General features: G+C 41.7%; 1 protein-coding gene across 1 annotated transcript in view; it reads left to right on the plus strand.

Annotated features, from left to right (window-relative positions):
* Positions 1 to 20893, plus strand: part of POU2AF1 (POU class 2 homeobox associating factor 1) — a 43695-nt gene extending 22802 nt beyond the window's left edge. The window contains exons 2-5 of the mRNA XM_057431970.1: positions 16511 to 16638; positions 17232 to 17274; positions 17368 to 17639; positions 18940 to 20893. Coding sequence (XP_057287953.1) covers positions 16511 to 16638; positions 17232 to 17274; positions 17368 to 17639; positions 18940 to 19251 — 755 coding nt within the window. The 3' untranslated portion in view covers positions 19252 to 20893. The remainder of the gene's footprint in view (positions 1 to 16510; positions 16639 to 17231; positions 17275 to 17367; positions 17640 to 18939) is intronic.
* The last annotated feature ends 3381 nt before the right edge of the window (positions 20894 to 24274 follow it).

Genomic DNA, 24274 nt, shown 5'->3' on the forward strand with positions numbered 1-24274 from the left:
TCCATAACTGAGTCCTACAAAAGAAAAGCCCCTAAATTTCCAGAGAGCTGCCAATGTTAATCAAATGCTTTCTGTGCATCTGGAATGAAAGAAAATACCCTTATCTTTCTGCACTGCAATAGATCACAGAGGGATTACTACAAAATATGTAGCATAGATGGTTAGCATTCAATGCTGTATTTTAAATGAGAATGTCAGAGGAGAACACATTTGAGCAAGAATGATGCTACTGTTATCAGGCTAAGTCTGTTGCTGCTTGGTGTCCTTTCCAAAATGAAGATTCCAGATTTTCAATGGATGTACAGTACAAGATCAAGAGAAGAAAAAGAGGTTGTTTCTGAATTATTTTTTGAGCTCATACCCTGATCTTACCACTTTAAGTCACAGCAACAGGCTGTATTGTTTCCCTTACAGAATTGTTGGCATTGCCCATGAGACTAACAGCAAATCTTCTGTGCCTGGAGGGTTCTGAAATGATTCCAAAACTCTCATTTGCAGAGGGAATATTGTCATCCTTGCTGAGCGTGGTGTTTCTCTGCTGCATTTCCAGCTCCTTTACTTGTGAGAAACTCGTTTATTTCCCTAATCTGTACAGAGTAGGAGTTGTTCTTCCAACTGTTGGTGTGCGTTAGGTAATGAGGTCTCTTTCTTTTGGGTCTCTCTGTGATTCCTGGCTGTAGTGAGTGTTAGAGAGGAGATTATCCAAGGCTGAGCTGCAAGATTTGGTATTTGTGCCTTTGCAAATCTCCTGCTCTTTGCTTTCTCAGACTGGTAACACAACTTCTGAGTCCTAAACCCCATTTAGGCTGACAGCGAGGTAACCAGCAGGTGGCAGTTTCACCCAACTAATACGAATGAGTTAGGCAACAAACAAATTTGTGTGTAAATATGACTGCAAAAGTGGATTTCTTTTGCTTTTACCTAAATTACAGCTTTTGCTTGTGCTCCATCGCCCCTTGGATGATACTGACGACAGAGTTTCAGGACAGTGACAACTGCCAGGAAGCAGTAGATACGGCTTTTGATGGAGTTGTTGGTGCAGTGTTGGACTCTAAATCAGTACTGGTTTTGCGTTCAGGAAAGAATTGCTGTGAGTGTATAGGGGCTGTTTATTTTAGACAAGTGGGTCAGGTAATTCAAATGTGAATATACACCTCTGCATCCAAAGGCTGGTGTATGTTTGAGTAGCTTTCTGAATGTGCCTGCTGCAAAGCTTTCCACTGACTTGCAGAAACTGCAGATTACATCTCAGTATATCCTCACTGAGCTGCAACATTTGCTCAAAGAAGTTACTTTTCTAAACACAGAACTGTAGTTTTGTTTCATGGCATGAGAGAAATTTGTCACTCACACTGGGTTCTTTTTAATGCCAACAGTTTGCTTTTGGACAAAATACAACTTTATACTGTCACAGTAACGCGTAAAATGAAAAGGTATATGCATGGAGAACAGTGACTATAACAATAAAGGATCCACAAAGACTGACCGAAGTCTTTAGTGCAGCATGTTACTGGCTTCTATGCAGGACCACTGTAAAAGGAAACCTGTTTGAGAGTCCAGTGGGAACATGGAACAAACCTTTATGTTGCATCACTTTCACAGCTGATGAATCCCCAAGCTTTCTTGCTGTCTCACACTGCCAACTTCCAGAGCTAGTCATGCGATTTGTGTGCGTAACATTCAATGATATTCTTAATCCTCTTTTCTCTTCATGAATCATTTGAGATCTTTTGATTTCTGTCAAATTCAGGTTTATTTTGGGGGTGGTTCTTTGTGTAATTTCTCAACAGATAGCTTGGATGGTTGTTTTTCACTATGTTGGTGTGCACAAACTCTGGCAGCCCGTAAGTCACCAGACTGGTGTTACTGTAGGTGGGGAAGTTACCAAGATGCCTTCTCCTTTCACTCCTTAACACCATCTGCTTTAGCAGCCACTATGTGACATGTGAAAGGAGAGAGGCTGTGCAACTGCTCTCAGTGCTAGCTTACCCAAGATCGTCTGTCAGAGGCAAGCTTGCAAGGTGCACGGCATAAACAAGCTAGTTCAAACACCTAACTGCAGAGAAAAGGACTTGAGTACGCAGTAGCGTGCCTGTGGTCCCAGGCTGGCTTTGTGAGCAAGCACAGAAGCTTAGGCTTGTGGGATCATCACTGTTCTTGGTACTCTTGCTGGCTCAGTCAACATGAGATCACATCTCACTTGCAGGTGCAGTATGGACACAGACTCTGCTGTGTGCTATTGTTTCTGTTGCCTGAGTTGGTACTGGAAACTTGAACTAGACGTGACTGCTACTCACTCACAGACAAACACCTGAGTGTTTGAGAACGGGTAGGCTGCAAGCCGACGGTGCTGAACATGGCCTCTGTGTGTGAGCACCAAGAAGGACAGGGTAGATCTTGGAGCATGTGTGCATGATCACTACAAACAGCTTGAATATTTAGCTGTAAGAAGTGATGGGGTGTTTTTGGTTGGTTGGTTGGTTGGGTTTTATTGTTTTTTTTTTTGGTTTGGGGTTGTTTCTCTTTGCAGGAGATTAAACTTGGAGCTCAGGAATAGAGCAGATAATCTCTCAAAGAGTATGAAGTCCAAAAAAATCCTGGAAAGGTTTCTTCTAGAACTTACTCTGTGTTAGAAAACAAGTGATTGTTCATAGGAAACTCTCATTTAAGTGCAGACATGGTCTCAGTGTGAGAAGGATGCTTGGCTCGGGATATTTACTTTCATTTTAGTCTAGAACTCAGAACTTTCTTGAGAATGCTGGGGAATAGCTTCACTTAGGCGTCTGTGTGCAGAAATTGTGAAGGATTTCATGCTCTCCTTTGCACCTCATGTTAGGCCCGATCGGTATGAGACATCTTCTTGTGTGAAAAAATATGTGCAGTAACCCTGGAATGGATGTGGAATGTCCCAGGTTCAGATCCTCACTGACTGAGAGGTCAGGAGGGGCCATGGTGATTTGCACTGCCCAAGGACTTGATCTCTAGGGCTGAGCACATGTGAAGGCTGCATCATTTGTTCCTTATCAAAGCTGAGGTATGAATCAGAACTTGTTTCAGAGGGCAGAGTGGGAGATGTGAGGCTCACATAAACACGAAGGAAGAAGAATCACAAGAGTTTATGGTACGATGTTTGTTTCAGTGTTACAGTGTATATGTATATATAAAAGAAAAAGTGATACACTCCTCGGAAAGTGCATCATTAGTAAGCAGCCTTGTATATAGAAGGTTATCCCCAAAAGTTTGGCCTCTGTTCTCGATCTTACTGAAGTTACTTTTTGGAAAATGATTCTTGGTTACTACACCAAAAGTTTATCTGGTAACTGTATGTAAAATATGGAAATGGATTATTATCAGCCCCCAGAATAGCACTGGGCTGTTTCATCTGTGGAAAACATGCCCTTTTTTGCAACTTCCTCATTTTAGATGTTTATTATGACAAGACTTTATCTGCCTGGCATCGTATGTTTAAAGTATTGATACAAAGACGTTGAAACCAGTTTAATCGTGATTTCATTTTATCCACTGCTTTTCTAAGCATAAGAAAAGTGTAGTTAAAGGTGAGATGATATACATATGTAGATTTCTTAAATTAGTCTGTATATTTACTTTCATTTATTATGGAGCCTGCCTTCACATGTATGTAAGACCTGGTGCATTTAAATCTCAGTCTGTGCTTCTACTACTCTGCAAAGCACAAGTGTACACAGAGTGTATTCTTGTGCTTAAAAATAAGGTCTTATTCCTGGTGGAAACCCGCCTAAAACCGTGGTTTGCTATGCTGTTTTCCAGTAGCTTGGAATGCAGGTATTTCCAGAAGAAAACTGCGACAGAGTACTGTTCTAAACACCTTCTGACATTGTCTTATGCACTGACTCAAGGCAAACCTCGGGAAGCTCTTCCAGTTTTTCCTGAGATTGCCTTGTGCTGTAAGCTTTAAGTAAATCTAAATACATGATCAGGCCTTGGCTTTCAAAGAACATAATTTGTCAGGAAAAGATTTCCTGTTGCATTACAAGCATTTATCATAATTATACGAATTTAAGAGGCTTCTAAAATGAAGTTCCATTAGTTTAGGGAGAAATATGATATCAGTTTTGTATGGGAGGTATTAGAGTCCATAAATTCTTCCTGCTTTGCTATAACTGAAACACCATTGAAGCCAGTTTCAATATTCTTCTTTGTTTCTGGCTACACTGGACTATGAGTTAGACTCTAGCTTACCTGCCCATCTATGAAGTATTAGCTAACAGATTGCCTGCTATTACTAAGCACTTCAACAGCAGAGAGGATGTTACATTGTGTGGCTGGTAGTAAGCATTAATAGGGATATGCAAAACACGGCTAAACAATGTCCTTGTGCCTGAGAACTAAGGGCTAGGTGCTATTTTGGAGGGCAGCAATGTGGAGGTACACATTCCTTATTTCTTTCCACTCTGTATTCTTTGGGGTTTGCTTCTTTGTGGTTTCTGGACAAATCTTTGAGGGAATACAATTAATTATTCATCTTCATTTGACTAATCTGAGGTTTTTCATTAAATGCAACCCTAATGGTATGTTGCAAAATGGTTGGCAAAATGGACCTACTCCTGAGAGGTGTTTGGAATCCCTGAAAGGATGAAATACTTTTAATAGACTCCTAGCCGAAGAACTGACCAGATTCTGCCTCATGTTTCATATGAGAGAAATTCGTGAGAGCAAACTTTGGGGCTGTGACAATTCAGTGATTGAAAACAGGAGAGGAAGATAGGAATCCCAGAATCCTAAACTCACTGTGCAGCTTCAAGCAGATATTTCTCTGGGAATGAAGCTCCTAGCTCGGGGTTACTTGCGAAAATTCATCACAATGGTCTGATTTTTAGAGGAAAGAATGTTAAGAGATTTAAGAGGTTCATGCAATGGTATGAACAGGTAAGATATCATAGTGCTATTATTAATGCTAACAGCATTCTTGAACTCCTGTGGCAAGCCTCTCCTAGGCTTTCTTTGGCTTTGCAAGCTATTTTGGAAGGGCCATCTCTTATTTAGTAGGAAGTGTTGTATTTTGATACAAAGCAAACCAGAAAAAGGCTTCTTTTTAAAATGACAGACACCCTCGTTTAATGAGGCTTGAAGTGTTTACAGGTGTTTCCTCAGAAGTTCAAACTTAGTGGCCCCAGGGAGTTGAGATTCTCATAAGGCAGGAGCAAACACTCCAGTTTTGTATTTTAGAAGTGTTGCACATTTAAAGGGGCAGGCAAACATGGTGTGTGGGCTAGTTCAGTCTTGCTGAAGTGCATGGAGACAATAGTTGCACCATCTGGAACAGCAGAATGCTGTCTTATGTGAAACAAGACTATCCTTAGTGCCACAGAAGGTCAAAATCTTACTAAAAGACTCTTGTGATTTTTCTGCTGTACAACCTTTTGGCCTAATCTTGCAAATCTATGGGAAAAGCCCCATGAGTGGCAGATTCCAGGGTTGGTTGTTCAAATATATTCTGGTGATATCAGGTGCCTTCTTTGTGCATAATATCTTCCAGAGTTCACTGCTGTTGGAACTGCTTAGCATCACGAAGAACAACATAGAGTAAGGGAAACTATAGAAGTGGTTGTGGTTGGAGGATGTGATGACATCACAGGGTTCAGCGGGAACATGGGGCTTTTAAAAAGCTCAAAGAAACATCCTGACAGTCAGTTATCACATCCCCGTAAAGGAGTAAAACGCACGTTTAGCTATTAAAAAGCCGCCCATCTTCATCAAAGAGAGCAAAAAGACTCCGTCCTGACACAGAATATGCACTGGCAAAAATGTAAGTGACCTCTGATTTGTTTTTCATAACTGTGGTAATATCTGAAGATTGTAATGAATAAATGAGCATTAACTTTGCATGGGAGATAATACTCACGAAGAGATGCATGTCTCGAGAGGCAAGTGATAAGGCATGATGCTAATTTTCCAGCAGGGATATTAACACGGGGCGGCATTGCTGCTTTGTTGGCATTCATCACTATGAATCAAGTGGAAGACTATGATTCATAAAAACAATAACAGGATGCAGGTATGATATCAAAGGTTACAGTGGTTACATACCAGAAAATTTTCCTTTTTAAAAGTGAAACCTGTGAGAAATCTTATTTCTGTGCCTTTTTTGATATGTACTTTTTTCAACTAATAAAAAGATAAGGAACAAAGCAGTTGAGGGCAATACAGTTATGACTTTACAGGAAATCAGTTTTCTTGTTTTCAAGATAATTTCACTCCTCTTGGCCCACCTTTGCTTGAATAGCTTACTGGTCATAACACAGGTAGGTGTTTGCTGCTTACAAGTTATTAAGTCTCACTATGGCTCTGTAGATGATGCTCATTTTTGCAACTGTGTTACTGTCCTTTTCCATTATATTAACCTATGCTGTTACATCAACCTATAAATACATAAATATACCTAAGAAGCTAATTACTTAAGCATTTGCCAGGCGCTTATCTGATATGGTACTAACATTAATCTTCTTTATATAATAGTTCGTAAGTTGTTCAGAGGTCATTTTACTACACCTTTCTGAGCTTATTAATGGTGAAGTCTGTTTTCTCCATTACCCATTTCTCCTGCCTTTTTCTCAGTTGAACACTCTGGAAGCTCAAACGCGTATTTGTGAAATTATATTGTAGACTGTAACGTGCTGTAGCCAGAAATGCTGACTGCATATTCAATCCTGTTTCAGTTTGTCTTGCAAGTATTACGCATCAAGCGGGAGCACTATGGCAACACACCTTATTTCTCCATTTTATCTTGTGCTGTTTTCAGATTCAGTAGGTATACGATGTGGAACATACTGGAGGATGATTAGGTTCAAGATTTGAATCTAATCTTCCATCTCAGAAGTCCATTAATGGTTTGTTTGGGTTTTATTTTCTGCAATGACAAAGCAATAGTAGCAACCTGATGGTTAGGTAGAACAAAATTGGTAAATGAATTTAACTAAACTTCTTTGCACTTTTTTCTGTGACACATGCAGCGCTTTCAAAAGTAAGCAGAAATTACAAGCCTTCCTGAGAAGAGATCAAAACCTGTATCTTGATGTCAGCCATTCCCTGTTGACAGTTTCTAGGCAAGACAACTACTGGCCAATACCTGCCTGTCCCTCCGTACTCCCTGAGCTTCTCAAAACTGGAATCTCCTGTTATAGCAGTGCTTTCTGGCTCTTTGGAAAATCCTGAATGAGACACAGTATAACTGCCTTGATTTGACTTCTGTTTCTGAGGAAATCCTTTTCACATTGGTCAGATGAAGCAGCCAGTGAAATGTGCAGTCTTCTCTCTGACTCCTGGGCTGGTTACTAGAGCAGCCTGCCATTAGATTTGCTAATACACAAAGGGCTGAGGCAGAATTTCTATAGGTGGCTCTCCCATCTCTGCGAGTCTCCTTTTAGTGTCAAGTGTCAAGACCTGTAAGTGTCTCTGGTGCACCTATATTTCCTGTTAGTGAGACCAGCTGTGGCTTCACATTTCCTACACCATCTGGTCCAAACCACCTGTGACCACATGGATGTTCCAGTACCCACATGTGAGTCATTGGCTTGCTTTAATGTATAAATTGATTGAGAGGCAATATGGGTGACCAGAGAACTTGGTTTGTGCCTGCATGAGCTCCTTAGGCTTATGGGAAAGCATAAAAGCTCTGCTCTGTTCCTTACTTAGGAAACGGGAGGAGATCTCTTGTGCTATGCAGAGAGTTTCTGTGCAGCTAAACCAAAAATAAGTTACTTGGGTATTCTAGCAAAAGGGCATCCTGGATAGGTAGTTGGACAGTAAGTCTGTGGGGAGCTTCCGAGGCATGGGTGAAGCTTTTACCCAAGTATGGGACAATTATCCCATATTCAGTGTAGAAAAAGATGGCTCTAATCCTGCAAGAGCAACAGTTTTGTTTTGCACAGCTGTGGTACTGTGCTTCCAGACAGTCGGGTACACGAAGCCTAGGCTGACACAGCCATGCACTCCCAGGAAAGGATGTCAGGGTTTGACACTTCTCACCCTGTGGTCTAAGTTGCTATATTATGCAGTAACCAGGCTAGAGAAGCACAGGGCTGTGTACTCAAGCACATGTAAAAGAGAACTTTATTCCACTTGGGATCTGTTAGAGACAGCAGGGATGTGGCAGTAACTGAGCCAGAAGGAAGACAGGCACAAACTGAAATGGCAGTGGAAGTCAACTATTGTCAGGCATTTTATTTCCCAAGGATTCTTTGCAAATATCGTAGTATAGATCTGGTTTCTGGATGAGAGTGGATTAAAAAACCAAGACAATTATTAAGTCCAACTTTATACTGTTAAACAGCAGGATGACAGAGGAATATAGGCATATTAGTAGGTTATGTACCGTTATGTTGCCAGGGGAAGCAAGGGGCGCTCTGGATGCTAAGACAATCCTGCCTTACTGCTACAGGATTGGCTCCTTGGCTGGAGCTGCGTTTGTAATTCCAGTCAAGTGCAAGTGTCAGCTTGAAAACAGCAGCAGAAGTTTTTGTTCTATCTGTACCTGTGTGAGAGGAGACTAGACAGAAGCCCTGGCAATCTGCTCCATCAGGATGCCTTGACTTGGATTAAAAGTGGCTTTAAGTAAAATAGGAGGGTTTAAAAGGGATGCTGTAATTTCTGTATGTTTTTCCTAGCTATAAAAAAAGTAAAACTCAGCAAGAACGAAAAACCTCTTCCAAACGGAAAGCCCAAGAGTGACACAAGAGCTCATTTAAATAGGTGTGACCTCACCAGGAGGAATTTCTCATGGGCACCTTCTGAAAGGCAGTTTCCTGCTTCTTCAGGGGATGCTTCTGTAGAAAGCCCTACAGGAACAGAAGGAAAACTAACAGACCCTGCCCTCAGCTGCTGTGGTCAGAGGCTCTTGTCCTCCAGGGAGTCTCGCATGGCTGGCCCTGTGCACTGGAAATGATCCCTCAGGGTCACGGCACAGTGCGCTGCTTTGCAGGAGTGGGGCCCAGAGCTTCCGCTCAGCAAAACCCCAGCGAGTGTCTCAGCCTGAAAGCATCCCCTCCCACTGCAGGAGCGAAGTGACTGGCTGGGGCTTCCCAGCTTTTGGCAGGATTCTGCTGAATGGAAGCAGGCCTGCTCTGCAGGCGGGCAGCCCTTCAGGGATGGAGAGTATCTAATGGGCAGCACCGGCTACTTTCCTTTTACAGGTCTCTGTGCAGATAGTTACTTCATGTTGTATTGTGAAAGCAAATGAGTTTACCTTTCATACAACTGGTTTCTGTTATGAGAGGCTGAAATTCGGCAAGAGTTTCACCTTTAGACGATGCTTTTGGCTAGGTGTGCTTGGATTCCCGTGCAACTGAGACATGTGAATTTGCACCTTTGAAAACCCCTTCCCAAATGCTTTTTGAGTGCATAAAGCTTCTTCTGCCCGCAACAGATGTGAGGCTCTGTACAGCCTTTCTGAAAGTATCAGGTAATGAGACTGAGAGGTGAAACTGCAATATACTGCCCCTTGAGTTTTAATTTTGGTAAAACCCCACTAGGAAAGATGGATAGTATGAAAGTTGAGCCCATCCATGCTTTACAAAGCAGGTGTCAGGCTCTACAGATGACCACATAAGCAATTAAGTGGAAAACTTGTATTACTAAAATGGAAAGAGTATTATGGGCTGGGAGGAATTAGGACATGCGGGTGAGACTTATGGTTAAGATACTTTCTATCTCAGCTTCCCCTTCATAATAGGGGCTCTCTTCTTCTGAAGCAGATAGATTTTATAGCCCTCACTGCTACATGGCTGGTGCATCCAGGTCTTATTTGACCCTTAGAAACTCTTTGCTTGCTTCTGTGTGTGTGTGTTCATTGGTGGGGTGTGTGTGATAGAATAATCAAAGCAGCAGAGATTGCCAGTCAGTCTTTTATCTTGTTTTCCATATGCCTCCAGATCTCCCCTTGATTTGTGTTATCCAGGTGGATAAATAAAAAGTTAACATTTTGTTTGCCAATCTGCAAGTGGTCAAAGGTATCTTTATCAAAATAAAGATACTTGGCATAATTCTGAAATAAACTACTGGCTTGGGTAGCTCCAATGCTATGAGAGAGACTAGAAAGACCCAGACAAATGCTATACTGAGTTGTTGGTAAGTAAGTGAAATGTTTAGTCTATTGATTTAATTATGCTCAGAAATCTACTGAGTTTATTTCCTTGTGCTGAGCAATGAACCATCACTCGGCTCTTTCACTCATGCTCTGAGTTCTCTTGTTTATTGTAGGGCAGATTCTCTGCAGATGTTTGTTTAGTGCTTTGCATTTAACTAAATCCTCATTGAAATACCCACCCATAGTGTGACAAACAGAACAGACAATAATCCGCTCCTGTCCAGTTTTCCTTGTCGGGGTTGCCTACAAAAAATAATGGTAACACTTCAAAGGAGATTTGGAATGTGTCAGATGCACAAAAAGAGCTGCATGCTCATTTGCAGAATCACACAGAAGATGGGCCATAACATGCAAACCCGGGGCCTTGAAAGACATCATTTCAAATGGCAAAGCTATTGACAAGATAATGAAGCAAGCAATAGCCTAATGGGATATGGACAAACGTTTTCTGAGTTGTTTCATGTTTTATTTGGCAATGCTGTACCCATATGTGATTTTGTGTCTGAGCGCAGCATGGCATTATGAGGGCCAGTCTGAAAATGTATGATTCGGGTCTGTATTAGTCACTTTAGGGCAGGTACAAGGGACTTGGTATTGACTAGCCACCAGGCCCTTTTATGACCAACACAACTCACTAAGGTGGGTCTTGGTAGAAATAACTAATTTTTTTTTTTCTAAGGACATGAGCTTCAGATGGGTCACTTCACAGTGTGAAGCCCTGACCTTATTTGCTGGCTAGTTACACAGTTTCCTTCAATATGTTAAGAGTGAAAAAACAGTCATCTTTCTTGTCTCTGCTTTGTGGTAAGTCCAAGGTAGGGAAAGCAAGCACTGAAATTCATTTAACTGTCCAAGATTCCAGAGAGTGAAATGATACGGAGTAATTCAGGTTCTTCATCCCTAGTGCTCAGCATCCTCCAGGGTATATCCATTTTATAACTGCTCCAAGCAACTAGTCTCTGGTTATGAGATGACCAGAGATTCTGGTCCCTCTGACCTTCATTCTGCAGTGCACTTTAAGCCTCCCAGCTGGATGGCAATGCTTGAAGTGACCACAGAGACCTGAACAAATATTACTCTACTTACTGCCTTGCATAAACAGGTACTGGTGTTGTGATTAGAGTCAAAGCATCCAAGTTCCGCCTGTTGCCATGGGAATGGCTGCAGTTGGATTACCTTTGCAGCACCATCTAAATACTCCTTTGGGAACAGGCAAGTTGTTATCATAAGGACAATACAAACGCAAGAAAGCCAAAAGGAATAAGAACTGTGTTTTTTTTTCTCCTGATTGTATAGATTTTTAACATTCTGAGGTTTCAAGGGGAATCTAACTGCCTAAGGACTGCAGATGCTCCTGTGCAGGGATTTCTAGAAGCACTGAAAAGTACTTTTGACAGTTCTATCAAAGCACTTACCCTTGGGCAGCCAAATATCTTTGGAGATCTACCAATTGGGTGACCCTTCCCTCAACTTTGTACAGGGATCCTGGCAGAGCTAAGAATTGGACTTAGATTTCCTTGTCTTTGCTTGCTGATCAGCTACTATGAATGGCTAGGTAGGCTGGATGTAAATACAAGGGCAGCTGCTTAAATAGTTCTCATACAAAGGATTGCCTGCCTAGCTCTTAAGAGCTACATTATATAAAACCACTTTTCCACTGTGATCTATGATGTACTATCCAACATTATCCATATCACAAAAGCAGCAGTCTCAGTTCTGATGTCGGAACTGATCATCTAATCAGACGATTAATTTCCAAAGCAGTAACAGACCTAAAATAACTTTACTAGCTTTAACACTTGAAAAATATATATAAATATATTGTTGGAGGACTCTGTATCTGAAGGCAATGTAAAATGCAGACAACCATGCTGAAATATTTTAAGTGAGCATTGATTTTTAGATTGGATATAAGGAGGAAATTCTTTCCTGTTAGGGTGGTGAGGCACTGGAATAGGTTGCCCAGGGAGGCTGTGAATGCTCCATCCCTGGCAGTGTTCAAGACCAGGTTGGATGAGGCCTTGGGTGCCATAGTTTAGTGTGAGGTGTCCCTGCCCATGGCAGGGGGTTTGGAACTAGATGATCTTAAGGTCCTTTCCAACCCTAACTATTCTATGATTCTATGTCGTATTGTAGGTTTGATCAGAGGCTAATCACCCAAGTAGGGCATACAAAGTTAGGCCACTTTTCCCTTTTATTAGCCAAAGTTCACCATGTACGATAAAAATGTCAGCAGCTGCCTAATGTAAGTTGGTGTTCAGGATCCAAGCCAGAAACTCAAGAGTTTGTTAATTGAAATCTAACTTTTTCGTGTTATTCAAGAGTTGCTGCTTGCTTTTTGGCATTACTGCAAATAAGGAAAGCTTTTCGATTGTGTTTCCTTTCCATTTTTTATTATACTGGAGGTGAAAGAAGAAAAAAAGAAAAATATTTGCACTGTTAACACTAATCAATCGATAAGCATATCACATGTCAGTGTGTGAGCAAAGAAACAGTAAATCTTCTGACACAGTGACAAGTGTGTCATTTGCTGCTGCAGGCAGGTAGTCCTGCAAACTCTTAAAGATTAGCAGTGTATTTCAAACCGAAAATTGCCTGATGGGAAATGATTCTGACTTGTTTGAAAGGATGAAGGTTTCAACTGATCTGCAGTTCATGTGTGTGTGAAGGCCAGTGGTGCTAACATGAAGTTTAGTGATCTGAAACTTGTCACGCTTCAACACTTGCAGTCTTCCAACAGCTGTTTTGCCATTACCCTTCCTTCCAACTTCAGCAATGGTTAAATAAAAATGTAGAGGAAGATGCATTTTGAAGTTTCTTGCTTTAAATACTTGGCAATGCCTTGGTATGCTTTCCCTGCCTGATCTTTTACTCAGACCAGCATTTCATGGATGCTATTAAAAAGAAAGTATATCTAAAAAGACTGCATATAGATACTGTACTGACAAAAAATCTGAGGATGAAAACTATCATGAAAAAAAGGGATAGTGTTGACTGCTCACTAGAATCTCTGGACAGCTCTCAGGTTCTCCACAGCACAAACAACTGTAGGCCAGGGTTTATAGGATTACCACACTGGACTGCTCAGCATTTTGCTCACCTTGGGCAAGGGGTCTTGTGAAGCATGTTCCTGAAGCTCTTGTCAGCCCATGAGCTGGGTTGGAGCTGCTTCCCAAAAGAGACAGCAGGATCACCATTGGCTGTGTCTGCCACGTTCAGCACAACTTGGCCTCGGAAGGAAAAATTGTTTTTTCCTAGGTGCAAACCAGTTGGCAAAGGGATAATCAATGCAGAGAGATGAGTGTGCTGACCTCAACAACAGAGCTAATAGAGTTGTCAAATCTTCATCCAGGGTCCACTAAAACTGACAACCTTCGAGCTTGTCTGTGCAGTCTGGAAGTTTTCAGTCTGAATTGCAGAGCAGTTTGGGATCAAACATTATGGGACTTCTGTTGTCACTTAGAGTTGGTGGGGACTGCATCGGGTACCTTTTCATTAGCTGTTGTGTTATCCAGCTGCTTTGAAAGATTACTCAATGGTCTTCAAAGTTTGTGCTGGGCTTTTGTCGATGTTCTACAAATACAGCAAGTGATAACATTGATGAAAGGAGCCCGAGCCTATACACACACTATAAATGTGTAAGGCAACCTGATAAAAACATTGCAGTGATCCAGAATATATTTACAAGTAGAAACTATTACAAAGTTTTGTATTGGCTGGATTAGATTCTTTCCTTTTTTCCTTGACTGATGATGCTTCATACTGCTCAAACTTCAGTTGCAAATCAAGATCCAGTGCCTATTAAGAAACAGCATATGGCTGTTTTATGGTCCTTGAATTGCATGAGACAAGCCAGAACATAGTGGGTACTTGAGCACTGGAGCCCAGGTGTTCTGTTGCTTTCATTTGTTCCAATGGAATTTGGGCACGCAGACCATGGTGCATTTGCAGGTCATTATTTAAATAAACATATAATTGAAACTTGGACCAAAGTAGGCTTCATAGCTTATTAAGACAACCTTGGTATAAGGAGTTGGAGACTACTAAATCCAGGTACTTCCTTTACTGAGGATATTTTAATTGTCATTCTTTCTCAAATTGCTTTTAAATGATCATATTTCTTTTGCTTTGTGAGGAATTGTACCCTGAAGACAAAAGCAATTTTGCTGTGGTTTGTCTGTAATGCTCAGACCTGGTGTACACTTGAAGAGTGGAAAAGCAGCTGTGCTAGCATTATTTTTATTTCTGTAGGTCAGCTTGGGGGAACTGAAATATGTTCTGCAGACTTTGGGGTTTTTTTCTTTTTTCTCTTTTTTGGGGGTTACTCTGCTTACACCGGAAACCCTCAATAGGTATATTTGTCAGCTTTTACAGTAAATTTCTTCTTTCCCTTCCCCCAAACATGGAGCCAGAAACTACTATCCTTCCCCACCCTAATTCTGCAAGGAGGCCCTTTCAGATTGGTGTGATGACTCAGGGATAAGATACTACCCAAGAGGTACAGTTCTGCTTCTCATGCAGTCTATAGCAGAGCTCATATTTGCTTTGGCAAAGTTGATGTTTCACACAGCATAAAGAGCAGCAGCAATGTCTGACCCTGAAAAGTAAAGTACAAATAAATAATTTCCAAATGTAAATATATCTCTTCTAAAACGAATAAAGCATTTTAGTGATCGTCTGTATTTCAGACCTCCTGTTTAGTATTAGCTCCTTCTCAGCATTCTCAGTGCACCTCATACCATGGCACTTTTTAGCACTGTCTATTGTTTGCACTCAGATAAATTTATACAAATTAGATTTAAAAAGCAAAATGTCAACTGTATTAAAAGCCCTCGTGGATGCTTGTATGCAGAATAAAAGTGACCTTGATTCTTTTTAACTGCATTTCCAAAGCCACAGGATTCATGAGAATGCAAGTAATCCAATTTAAGTCCCACAAAGAATGTCCACAGAAAGCAAATGTGGACCAGGCAAAGGCTGAAAAATCATCTTATCTTCAGCTGCTACTTTAAAACAGAGTATTTTCCCAATATGCATAAAATGTAACAAAGACAAAAGTTCAACACACAAATACAGTGCTGTCTGGTACCAAAAGTATTTATAATGGCTAATCAAGATACTGATGTTGACTTAAAACGTCTGTATTTAGTCTCAGTTTTTCACTCCCCAGAAAGGTGTTAGAGAAACATCTCAGTGTGCATACAAGTGCATGTAACTGTGAGAGATGATCATAAGTAAAATGATTCATATTGTTCTGTGATGTGAAGCACAGAATGTAAATCTGAATAAATGCTTCCTAAGTGGAATAATATCTCAAGATTTGAGCTGGTTATCCACCTGTACTTCATGAAACCAAAGGCCAGTGGTGATCTTGAGAAATGGAATCTTATCAATTGGAATATTTACAAATTAAAGTGCAGTAAAAAGGGCTAGGTAGCTACTAGTGTTATCAGTGGCTTTACAAATATTGGCCCTCCCCAAGCTTTCATATTCTATGGTTTCCTTCTGCTGTCAATTGCCTCCAAATACTTAATGTAAAATATGGGTTGATAATACTGGCTTATAAAGAACTGTGTTTCCTCTACTTTCACTTGTTGCAGGACTTCATGATAGGCCTGCTTAACTGGTCATAAGCTTTACTTTTTAAAACAGATCATAGTCTATGGGTGTAAGCTCTGGGATGTGTTAATATAATTGTTTGTGAAGCTGTGTCACATTCCAGCTCACCAAGTTATAACCCCCGTGGCTAGGTGAGGAGCAAAGCTCTGGAACAGAAACGTAGCTCTGGAACAGAAACGTGACTCTGGTCCAGGATGACACTTAAATATAACTGGCTGTTCTCAAAGCTATGAGGTATGCCTGTCAAACTAGTGATGAGTTACATGGCTTCCCAAACAAGGATGTTTTTCTAATTGGGGTTGTATTGACGGGTTGTGTCTAGTACAGAATATAATGTATTTCTCTTGATTATCCAATTATTTTTTTATCTACCTGCCAGAAATTACATATATCATAGGCTTGATATCTATTAACCCATCTGTATTATACCTCTGTTGGATATGCTCAATCTGATTTGTCCTTCTCATGGATGTAAATCACTGCACTGCAGATTAGTGACCGGAGGGAACTGCAAGCCTGCTTATTTCAGGTTAGGTCGTCCTCATGATCCGCCTGTGTGATCACAGCATCCAAGCAGCAATGGCAGAGAGAACGCCTATGCTGCCTGATGTCATGTATGGGCCAAAAGACACCTTTAGTTAAGGAATAAGATGTTTATGAACCCAGACTCCAGCCAACTTGACTAGTGCAGCCCACAGACGAGCAGAGCCTCTGGGAATGGCAGGAAAGGAAAATAAAAGCCACCTGCATTTGTATTTTTGTTCTCAGCTTCTGCTCCAGAACAGCAGCCGCAACCTCGCCCCTACCAAGGTGTCCGTGTCAAAGAGCCAGTGAAGGAGCTTTTGAAAAGGAAACGGGGCAATGTTCATAACGCCAGTGCAACGGCAGCTACAACGGTAGGAGAAAAAAACACAAGCAGAAAGTTCTTCCTCAGACACTCAATGACTGACCAGGTCTGGCATGAGCTGGCAATGCTTTGGCAATGGAAGAAATCTTTGCTTCTCTAAAGCATTTTGAAGGCAGTGCATCCTCATGTTACCTGGAGATACTACTAAACGTATCTTTAGGTGGAGTGCTTTTAGGGTGCTGAACACCTTTGATCAGCATTGACCTAATGGAAAAGTGAAAGCGTTTTGCACTTGGCAGGATCTAACTCCTAGAACAGAAAGTGGCTTAGAAGCAGCTTGTTCAAGAGCACAAAAAGAGACAAGCCAGAGCCATCCTTGGCTATCTGCTTCTTAGTTTCAGCCTACCTCTATCTATCTGTATCAGGAGGAAGGATATTGACTGCCTGCTCTCTGAAGAGGAATTCCCTCTGCAACACAAGGTTTAAATTCTATAGAGGCAGGTATTCAGGCACTGATGCTGAAGTGGTAGCTGATAATCGTCTGATAATAGCTAATATGCTTTGTCACTCAGTGCTTCTCAGAGGGGGTTGAATTTAATGCTTATGCTGTTCATCTCTGAATATTTTTTTCCTCTCTTCTAGGTTGTTTTGCCCCACCAGCCTCTTCCTTCCTATTCACCAATGGGTAATGTTCCCCTGACTTTCTAAGTGTTTGTCAGCCCTGCTGCAGGGAAGGCTATGCTGAACTGGGTTTTAATCCTCTCCTGTTTTTTTTTAGGCCAGCCTTGCACTGATATGGATGTTGCTGCCTCTGCATTGCCAGTCACAGATGAAGGACCACTCTGTTCTGGCTGGATCCCCCAGCCCTCTCCCTCATCCTTACAGCCTCTAACTCAGTGGACCACTTACCCTGATTATGTGCCCCACGAAGCAGTTGGCTGCCCGTACACAGCAGATATGTATGTTCAGCCTATGTGTCCCAGTTACACGCTGGTTGGACCTTCATCTGTTCTGACTTACGCTTCTCAACCATTGATCACCAATTTTGCAGTAAGTCTAAAATACCTAGGTACAAATGACAGCAATTCCCCACCTTCTAGTGAGAGCCATGGGGACTGCAGCATGTAACTAGTTAATTTATTTAATTACTATAATGTTGTGTGTCTTTGCATCCATGCTACATAGTTGTTCTAGCAGTGGCTCTGTCTGCATTGTGGACATGAGTGTTGTTTGAGCAGGAGTTTTTCCACAACTTTTTGTTGTGGTTGCAATGAAATAGGGCATACTTCACTGCCGTTTCCCCAGCCCTTTGCACTCCTCCAGACTTTCCATGTTACTAACACATACACTGTTCTTTGCTGTTGTCCTGGGAATGAGTCATCTCTCATCAAGTCAGCAGCAGGACTACCATTGCCCTGAGTTTTTTCAGGTCTGTTAACAGTTATTTACGGTAGGAGAGTACTGTTTGCAGCTCAAGGGTAATAACAGGGAATATTACATTTACTCTTGTCATCACTTCCAACTTGAGCTGTTCTTCTGCTTGGATTTGGAATAGCTGAGGAAGCAGAATTAAAGTAGTTCACGGAGTGGATGCACATTATAGTCAATAAGTCGTTGAACAAGGATTAGGGCACAGTCCTAAGCAGTATCCAGGGTATCAAGCAGTATCGTTATTTAATTCCAAACAAGGCCAAAACAGCACATCAACAGAGCAGAATATTTGGTTTCAGGCTGGACAAAATCTGACCCAAGATGATTTGCCCTTCCTTAGAGGATAAGGACAGAAAATTCTGTTTCAGTAGAACTCAAGCGGCTTATTTTCCTTTCAGTGTTCTAGTTCAGTGATTGCAGCTGACACCAAATCAGCCAAGGTACATGCCTGTGTCCTGTGCCTTCGCTATCATTTCAAATATGGCTCTGCCTTGGCTGACAGGGGCTGGTCAGGTTAGACTACTGCAGAGGCCAGAATAAGCCACCTTCAGTCTTGTGGCAGCAAAGTTGCGGCCATGCGTTCAAGCTGGGAGAGAGACTGTCAAAGTATGCAGTTTTCAGCACTGGGTGTAACTGTCTCATGGGCTTACAGTGAGGGTGGGAATGGGAACAGAAAGCTAGAGGGAACTTGACATGACTGTGAGCTACTGGCAGCAAGCACCTGGGACACCCACAAGCCACTGCTCTCATGGGAGCCAGCGTGGGAAAACTCACACTCAATGTAACACTTCACCCAGAGAGACAGGAAAAGGGATGTTAAAAGCGAGACCAAGCATCCTTAGTTTCTGGGTTTGGGTCCTTCCTCTGCTCCTTATTGCCAATGGGTTTATTTTGTTTTATTTCCCTTCCATTTTAACAGCCCCGAAGTACCACCCCCGCTGTAGTGCCTCAGCTTGAGGTGACGGATCAGCAGCCGCCTCTCACATACTTCCCATGGGCTCAGCCCCTCTCTGCACTGCCAGCCTCCACTTTGCAGTACCAGACAGCTTCTTCCACACTTTCTGGGCCACAGTTTGTGCCCTTGCCCATCTCCATTCCTGAACCAGCCCCGCAGGAGCTGGAGGATGCCAGACGAGTCATCAGCACACTGCCCATTGAGAAGCTACTTCTAGAAGATGAAGACAATGATACGTATGTTTTAAACCATGCTCTCTCTGTTGAAGGGCTTTAATTTGTGCATCTGGGGCCTGATCCTCACCTACTCAATACTCCATCTGGCACCACGGTGAATTTTGAGTACAGAGGAAAAGCAGGCTTGGGGGTGGGAAGTTTACTTGTGATTTTGGAATCCACCTTTAGCACACCATGACTTGTGTGTTGTGTGAAACTTGCTTTGTCCTGAGGCTTAGCACAAGACTTCTCTGCTGTTACAGTTCCTGCTACCTCTCCCAGGCAGGCTTTTGGTATTGTATAATTCTTGTGCCCAGCATCAGCACAAGGTCACTTTCATCCTCACACATAAGGCATGGTCTCAAACTGAAGTAGAATAGTGTAGCCATGGCCAACTGTAGCATTTGTTGAAGGTACACTTACCTCTGAGTACTGACAAGACCTAGCTCAGTAGGACTGCTTTTCAGAGCTCAGTGTAAATGCCTTGTGTGTGTGTGCCTCCCTGTCTGTGGAGGAACCTCTACCTGATCTGGGCCACTGGAAAACATTTTTGGGGTCTAAGTTGACATTTTTCTTTCCTAAATTGAACTGTTCCTTTGGAAAATAGAAAAATATAAAATGCAGTTTTGTTCTACTGGTGCTGGTAGGTGCATTAGTCTAAAGACAGAAAGTCAATACAGCTGAAATAAACGTCAGTGCAGTCAGACATCCCTATTTACAGAGCAACATGAAGTAGCCTAGATGAAACACTTGAGTTCACACAAAGGTATAACTCGTTCTGTAGCATTTGAGTGTGAAGTCAGTGACGTCATGCTGAGCCAGAGAACCTTAGTAACTTCTCTTGTGCCTTACTGCTATGGAACATTTCTCTGTGCTGTAACATCGCAGGCCCACAGGTACACACATTTTCTTTAGAGCTTTCTGATTTTCTTTCCTGCAAGATGAGTAGCTTTACTTTGTCCTCTATTGCAACTGTAAATATTATTGCTGATGTTCAGGAGTGCCATGCCACAGGCAAATATATTTGCAGGAGATATCCTTTTCTAGCTCTCTTTATTGTTATCATAATAAACAGGGGTCTCTTTGGTGAACACAATTTCTCTGGGTTTTTCTGCTTTCTAAAGCCCAGGATCCTCAGGTGATTTTATTATTTGCAAGACTAACTGCAAAATAACTTATTGCACTCTTTATTACCTGGTGTCCAGCACTCCTGTTGCCACCCAGGCAGTATGTCAAGTGACCTTACACTTTATGCCTGAGTGAGGTTTGCAAGCTCAGGATGAAAGTCTTGAGGACTTTGAAAGCGTGTTCTGTTATTTAATATTGACAAATTTGGAAGATATAATCAATAGATCATGTAAGTGATCATAAAGCTGTTTGAAAATAGCAGTAGTTCAGGTGCATGGAAATTAGTGGCTTACATTTGCAGAAAAACCCAGCAAAGAAATTAATTAGAAGGAGCTTATTTCACCACTGCTTACTCCAGTTTTATAAGTGCAAACACATTCAGTAGCTAAAACTGGGGTAATGCAGTTGTGAATAAAGCCTGTGGTTGCTAACATTGCTTTTAAATTTCTTTCACTCCAATGTATGTAAATTCTGTGTGTGAATATAAAACAATGATGAACTGTTTCAGAATTTCTTTCTGGGTTGTTCTGGTTAGAGAGACAAAATCTTTTTCAATAAAGATCTACAGTAACTTTCATATGCCTAGAGTGTTTTATTTCCTGTCCAAAAGGGTAACCCAGACCTGGCTTAGCAATCAATTAGCTCAATAGCAGATGTAGAGGCTAGAACCACTGATTAGCTGTTAGACTTTCTGTTAATTTTGCACATTAAGGCAGATGAAGTAGGAGATCCATGATCCAAACTTGGCCTGGAGGCACTCTTTACTCAAGCATTCTTTACCCACAGAAGCATTCCTTCAGTTCAGATGTTATTTCAATCACTATTATCCTCTATTATCTGGGGATGTTTGGGTGTGCAGCCACAGCTAATGGTCAGCTTGACTGAAAATCAGACTAGCCATAAAGTTGCATTTCTGCTTCCTGAAATTGCAAGGTGTGACTCTGGAGTCCAAAACAGCCTGAGGAAAGGAACAACTGCCCTACCACTTTCTGACTGAAGTGTACCAAATGTTGCTGGAGTGAAACAAACCCAGGGACTGGCACAACTGCCTGTAGGATGGGAATTGCCTGTTCACACAATTAGGACCTGGGGGAATGGAAGTGTCAAGTGGCTCTGTGTAATTCTCTCCAGCTTCAGCGTAGAGCCAGACAATCAAAGTGAAGAAGCAGTGAAGTGTGTTTCCCATCACGAAGGGCCATGTCAGCAGCAAGGCCATTAACTGCCATGGGTAGTGACAACTCCTTGTCTTATGCACATGATAAGGACTCCCTCTTTCCAGTAGTTTTGATAAAGAAGTGGAGCTTAACAAGCTGTTTACAAATACACCATTTAGAAGAGGCTATTTGCTACCCTAGATAGTAAATTATCACCAATGCATACAAGGCTGTATCACCCCAATAAGCAATACATACATACGTACAATATGGTACGCTGGGCCCCAACACTAGGCTTTGTGGAGGACGTGGATACCTCCCAACACAACAGCAAATCTCACCTGAAAGAAAGTGCTGAAGTGGAAAGGAGACAGCATGAGAAAGCTCAGGAGTGCTGAGGGCTCTTGAGCACTGCAGTTATTTTGAGGTAGGAAGCCTTTTGCATGGGAATGGGCGCTGTCAAGATCATGACCTTTGGGGCTTATAGTATGGTTTTGTGGAACACTGGGTATAAAACCCCCAAAGTAGCTATGCTGCCCTGAAAAACTGTTTGCTCCCAGGGTGGTTCACGACCAAGCAGTGATCGGTGTCTTTATTTACTGTCTTAGAATTCTACATATTTATGCAGCTAAAGGTATGAGGGCGTATACATTGGCAGCTGCAGAGCGCATGAAATTGCTGCGAAGACTTGATGTCAAGGAACACAGAGGAAAGGTAATATGGAACACTTTCTCCTGCAAACAGCTGTGTTTGGGATGGGCATGGGCTTTGCATGACTGAGAGCAACTGATGCTCTGAAAAATCTAGCTGTCTCTGTGTTACTGCAAAGGAAGCCATGGGCACTGATAATACTTGCTTCAGTGCTTTTAAATGGAGTTTCAAAAATGCTAAACTTGGGTTGTCATCTATATTATGGCCAAAGAACACTCTAGAGACCTGGAAAATACCCCTCATCTCGTGACAGCATGGGTCCTAATATGTGGGATTCAAAATTTGTCTTTGGTTCATGCACCACAGTTGTTGCATTTCTAGATGCCATTTAGCCCAGACTGCCTTTCCCTTTTCCTTGTTCTGTGACAGCATCTCTTCTAGACTCACATTTTATCTGCTGTGCTACTTTTTCCAGACTCCTCTGCTGGTGGCTGTCACTGCCAGGCAGCCAGCTATTGTCTATGATTTAATCCAGGCAGGAGCGGATGTCAATGCTGTAGACAACAAAGGGCAGTCAGCTTTACATCTTGCTGCAACATATGGCTATGCCCAAGTTCTTCAGGTAGGAAAAGCTTTTATGCTTTAATTGCTAGCAATATGAACCTACAGTAAAGTCTCAATATTGATGTCTTCTAATAATTTCCTCAGAAAGCAAGATGTCAATAAGCAATGAAGGCTGACCAAAGTCTCCTTTTCCATTGTGTTAGGAATCGACTTCCCAGGTTATTCCTGTTTCAAGACAGCAGCTAAATCAGCCTCCTGTTACAGAGGAAATGGCTTTAGTGTATCTGGGGGGGCATATAAATTCTGCAGACCATAGGTCTGCATCTGCTCATGGGTCCTCTGAGGATGTGTGAGTGGAAGTGCCAGGGGGTACCTGGCAAGTTGGCAGTCCATATCCAGTATTCATTAGCTCTGCCTCGTGCACACCTTGGGTTAAGTCATGAGCAGGCAGTATAACATTGAGACTTCTTTGGAAAACAGTGTTTTATACAGTGGAGGAAGTGCTTTACATCCAGATGATTCCAACAAAAGCTCCCAGAGTGCCTGTGGTGGTTTGCTTTGTTTGTGGCTTTTTTCCTTACATGAAAAAAGAAAATGCACACAGGCTTGCTCCTCGGTGTGGTCAAAGCCATGGAATGCTTTATGGTTTGTTTGTTTATTTAATTGGGGTTTTTTCTTAGTGGATTAAACACCTAATCTCTAATCATCAGGCAGCTCAGAACTACTTGTCAATATTTGATCTGTATATACTATATTATTGTTATGAAAAGGGAGCACAAGCCCTAACCGTTCTGGGTAATCTTTCTGTAGAAGGATTCTGTCCTGTGCCTTGTCTGACTCCGCAAGGTTCTGGGTGAGTCACTGCACTGCAAAACTTCTCAGCCAAGATGCTATAATGTGAACAACTTTATTTAATCAAGACTAAAACATGCATTATCTGTAATAATATATACAAGGAGCTACTTGGCTGTCTCACATCTAAGCTATTATTTTCTTAAGTTAAAGAGTTAAAAATTTTACTCTTTTCCAAATCCAGGCAATGCTCATCTTTAGACCACTATTTCGTCACATTTATAGGGTTTGCATCATCATTGCTGCAGCCATTGCAGCAAGCTGTGGTTTTAACCTGTCACACTTCTGCTCACCTGCTGCACATTAAAAAGAAAAAGTAAATGAATTCAGTCTGGTAATTTTCAAAATCAGTGAACTCCCCTATCTAAAAGATCGGCTGTACATGTCAAGGAGAGTTTTTCATTTATCCATGTCAAGAATGGCTCAGAATAAATATGAATTGGTGTTATTGGTACCTTTGCTTAATATAGGGTGAAAGCAAGGAGGCTAGCTCTTTTGAGCTGGGGCAATGACTTGATTTTATTGTTCTGAACTGAGAATTTAATGGGATGCTATGCTTAGGTGGGGTTTAGGAAACTAGGGACCATGAGCATCTTGTGTAACCCTGAATGTTCCTGTTAGGAAATACGTTTAAAGCACTGACATCTAGTGTCAAATAAGGACTTAGTTTGTTTATAAATGATAGTTATCTGACTTTTTTTGTTTTTAGATTTTGTTTGTTTTGACTGATTTGGG

Source organism: Pezoporus wallicus, unplaced genomic scaffold (assembly GCF_028554395.1).
Source record: "Pezoporus wallicus isolate ANWC-B61680 ecotype Strahan unplaced genomic scaffold, APGP_CSIRO_Pwel_v1 scaffold_8769, whole genome shotgun sequence".
Classification (NCBI taxonomy): Eukaryota; Metazoa; Chordata; class Aves; order Psittaciformes; family Psittacidae; genus Pezoporus; species Pezoporus wallicus.